The sequence below is a fragment of the Camellia sinensis genome, chromosome 2 (genome assembly GCF_055761805.1).
Source record: "Camellia sinensis isolate YWXY chromosome 2, ASM5576180v1, whole genome shotgun sequence".
Taxonomy (NCBI): domain Eukaryota; kingdom Viridiplantae; phylum Streptophyta; class Magnoliopsida; order Ericales; family Theaceae; genus Camellia; species Camellia sinensis.
This window is the reverse complement of record NC_138962.1, coordinates 151,491,883-151,495,068: the sequence shown is the minus strand read 5'-3', so window position 1 is coordinate 151,495,068 and position 3,186 is coordinate 151,491,883. Positions and strand designations below refer to the sequence as shown.

Below are 3,186 nucleotides of genomic sequence, written 5' to 3'. Positions count from 1 at the left end.
TCAAAACATGGAATTAATCTTCAAAACTTCATAATTCATGAATGCATGTAAGCTATGATCCTTAATTTAAACATGGATGACAAAACTCATACTTAAAATGATAGAATCCAACAAAATTATGCATGCATGCAAGAATTGACTCTGTATTCTTCTTCTTAAGCTCATTTCCTTCATTTAGTCATGTAATCTTTGAAATCTCACACATTGAAGACTCCAACCCACAAATTAAGGTTCAATTACATACCCAGAGTCCTCAATTCAACTAATTCTAGCAAAAACTTGAGTTGTTCTACACAATCCTTCAATCTTGCAAGCAATTCCAAGCTTCCAAGCCTTTTCTCTCTCTAAAATCAAGTTTTCTCTCTCTAAAGCTCTCTTTCCCAATAGATTTTTGAGTCCAAAATGAGTTTAATTACATCTCAACATGTCTATATACTTGTAACTAACTTAGGCTGATTAAGTAAGCTTAAGGTTAACTAATCCCACTTAATTCTAATTAACTTAGTCTGAATCAAATTTTAATGTAATTTCACAATAGGCTCTAAAAATTACGCTGATCACACTAAATTAATCATTTTTGGTTCCTGTTGCCTGTACGGCCTCTAATTTCAAATTATAGCAGAGATTGTAATAGATTTTTCTACAATCAACAGATAGACATCCAAAAATCACACAGAACACATAATTAGCATCCAAATTCATATTAGGCATATAAATACATATATAATTAATGAATTAAAAGCTTAATACGGAACAGAGTTGTCACAAGCGTGGATCATAGTGTGGATGGTTTTTTATTGTTTGTTCGTGTTGGTTTCTCACCAACTTGAGGGTGATGCTAGCATTTGTTTGTGGCACTCCCTCCTTCTTTATTGATGTAAGTCTTATATGAACATAAGTTGTTGTATCAATAAAGTTTTTGTTTTTGTTGATCAAAAAAAAAAAAAAATGTAAGTTTTAAATTTTTAATTTTCATTTAAAAAAAGTTTTATGATATTTACATTCATTGTCTTCATACATAACACAATCAATCAATTACATAAACAAAAAACTAAATTAGTCTCTTTATAGTCTTTTTCTCATTTGAATGAAGTAAATTTTTATTTTAATCTTTGCAAAATAAATTAAATAATACTAATTTAAATAACACTAATTTGGTCTATATCTTATATATTTTCTTGGTAAAATTTTACTGCTTTCTAAAATATTTGTATGCGTTTTCGATTTGATTGAAGTTATTGTTAATCTTACTCTTTAATTCTAATATTTTTCATATATCTTTCTCACAATATTATTTTCATAACTTTTTTCGCGTGTGCCCAGCCTCTAATATGTACTAAAATAGATGCAACATAAAATAAATAAATAAATCAATTTAAAAAAAAAAAGCCATATGCCAATCGATCACATTAACCCCACATTGATCAAGAAATACAAAAAAAAAAAAGATTCCGAAATGAAAATACAAAGGGTAACTATTTATTTTATGCTCTCAAACCAGTTTGGGAAGAAAGGAGGTTACATAGAATAATTTAAGGGTGAGATGTGGGGTTTTAGGCAGTTATAGCAGTTTCAGAGTTTGAACAATTCGTTGTTGACAAGGTCCTCGGCTAGAGCAATATTGCTATAACTACTAGTAGTAGTCTCACTGTCTATGTGGAGAAGAATCGCTATCATGGTATAGCGACTGAGTGTAGTAAACTCATTCATTATGAGGGGCTCGTAATTGTCATCTTGAAGCTAAACGGTGTTAATGAAGTGTTCTCCATCTGTCAAAAGCTGAATCTGCCTGGACATAGCTGACCATTTGTTCTCCATACTCACGATCAAACCTTTTGGTGTAAAATTGTTTCCATCGGTTATGCTTTTGCGAACTTGTTTCTCAATGTATTTGAACCTTGCCGCTTCCGAGACCATCTGAATGACCACAAGGAGTGGTTCGGCTACACTTCCACCATACCACAACCTTGTGATGGCCTCAGTTAGAGGAGTTGGTCTTAGAGGGAGTTGGTCCCTCTCCTTAACCCATGTTTGCTTCTCAAGGCTGATATAGTTGCTAGTGAAGGTTAAGTTTGTTTTTTGGGTGCCGACAAATAAATTGTCGTATTGAAGTGCCATAACGTCGTTGAAAAAGTAGGATTTGTTATTTCCACCACTAAAAGACACCACATAAAGGTTCACCACATCTATTTCCAATGTGATTGTGTCGCCATTGATGAGACTGACCAGAATGAACCAGTTCCCAACCGGCACTTCACTTTCAGGGTTCAGCACTAGTAAACCATTTAGGCCATGTTTGTTTGGGTGGGCATGTGCTTAGGATTGGACTAATAGCCCAATAAAATTATTAATTCGATGTTTGGTTAAAAAATTAAAGTGCGGGCTAACAATCCATCCGGATATAATATCCTACATATGATGGACTATTCAATCCCATATAGGGGGTGAGATATAAATTGGGGGATTAAGTCAAAGTCTGGACTAACTTAGCAAATGACCATGATAGAGGTATTATGGTTAATATATTGGATGTCCCATGTCCTATCCATTCTAATCCCCTTAAACAAACATCAGATTGGATAATATTTTATTAATCCCTCGTTATAATCCTAACTCAATCCAAACATAGGATAGGATACACAATCCAATGGATTCGTAGTCCTAGGACTATTAGTCATGAGAATGCGAATCCAACCTAATCCAATCCGCCCAAACAAACATAGCCTTACTGTACGGGTTCCCCGTGACACAATTTCTCGCAGTTCCGCTATGAAGTCTCTGTATGTGGCCCAGGTGGCACCTCTCACATTGAAGGAGATTGAGGAATAGGCCTGGATGTCACCTTGGATACCAAGGCTGTAAATTGCCAGAACAACAATGTATAATATTGCTGCTACCACTCTCATCTTGCTATACTTGCTATTTGCTATGAAGATATATATATATATATAATGCTGAAAATTAGGGTTTTTATAAGCTTATTTTGGGCTAACTTTGAGCCCAAATTTGAGTGGAACCCACACATCGTTTGGGGTGGGTCCAATGAGGTGATGTGTTCCTTGCCGCATGGCAAGTCACAAGGTGCAAATGGTTCGTAAAAACAATTTACGAGTGAATGGAAAGTTGATGTCATTTTCAGGTTCATGGAATGGGAAATTAAAGAGTCAAAAGTGAGTTTCCTTTAAA

At 34.5% G+C, this 3,186-nt stretch overlaps 1 protein-coding gene across 1 annotated transcript; it reads right to left on the bottom strand.

Annotated features, from left to right (window-relative positions):
• Positions 1-1,740: 1,740 nt before the first annotated feature.
• On the bottom strand, positions 1,741-2,906 carry LOC145819150 (nigrin b-like). Its single transcript, XM_082913110.1, has 2 exons — positions 2,735-2,906; positions 1,741-2,273 (listed from the first exon to the last, which is right to left on the bottom strand). The coding sequence occupies exons 1-2, from the start codon at positions 2,904-2,906 to the stop codon at positions 1,741-1,743; spliced, it is 705 nt and encodes a 234-aa protein (XP_082769236.1).
• Positions 2,907-3,186: the final 280 nt, after the last annotated feature.

What these genes read in the sequence shown, in the direction of transcription:
- LOC145819150 (XM_082913110.1), bottom strand. Translation starts at nt 2,906, where the DNA reads ATGAGAGTGGTAGCAGCAATATTATACATTGTTGTTCTGGCAATTTAC. An exon ending in AATTGTGTCACGGGGAACCC is followed by an intron (nt 2,274 to 2,734) that starts GTACAGTAAGGC and finishes ATGGTTTACTAG; the next exon opens with TGCTGAACCCTGAAAGTGAA.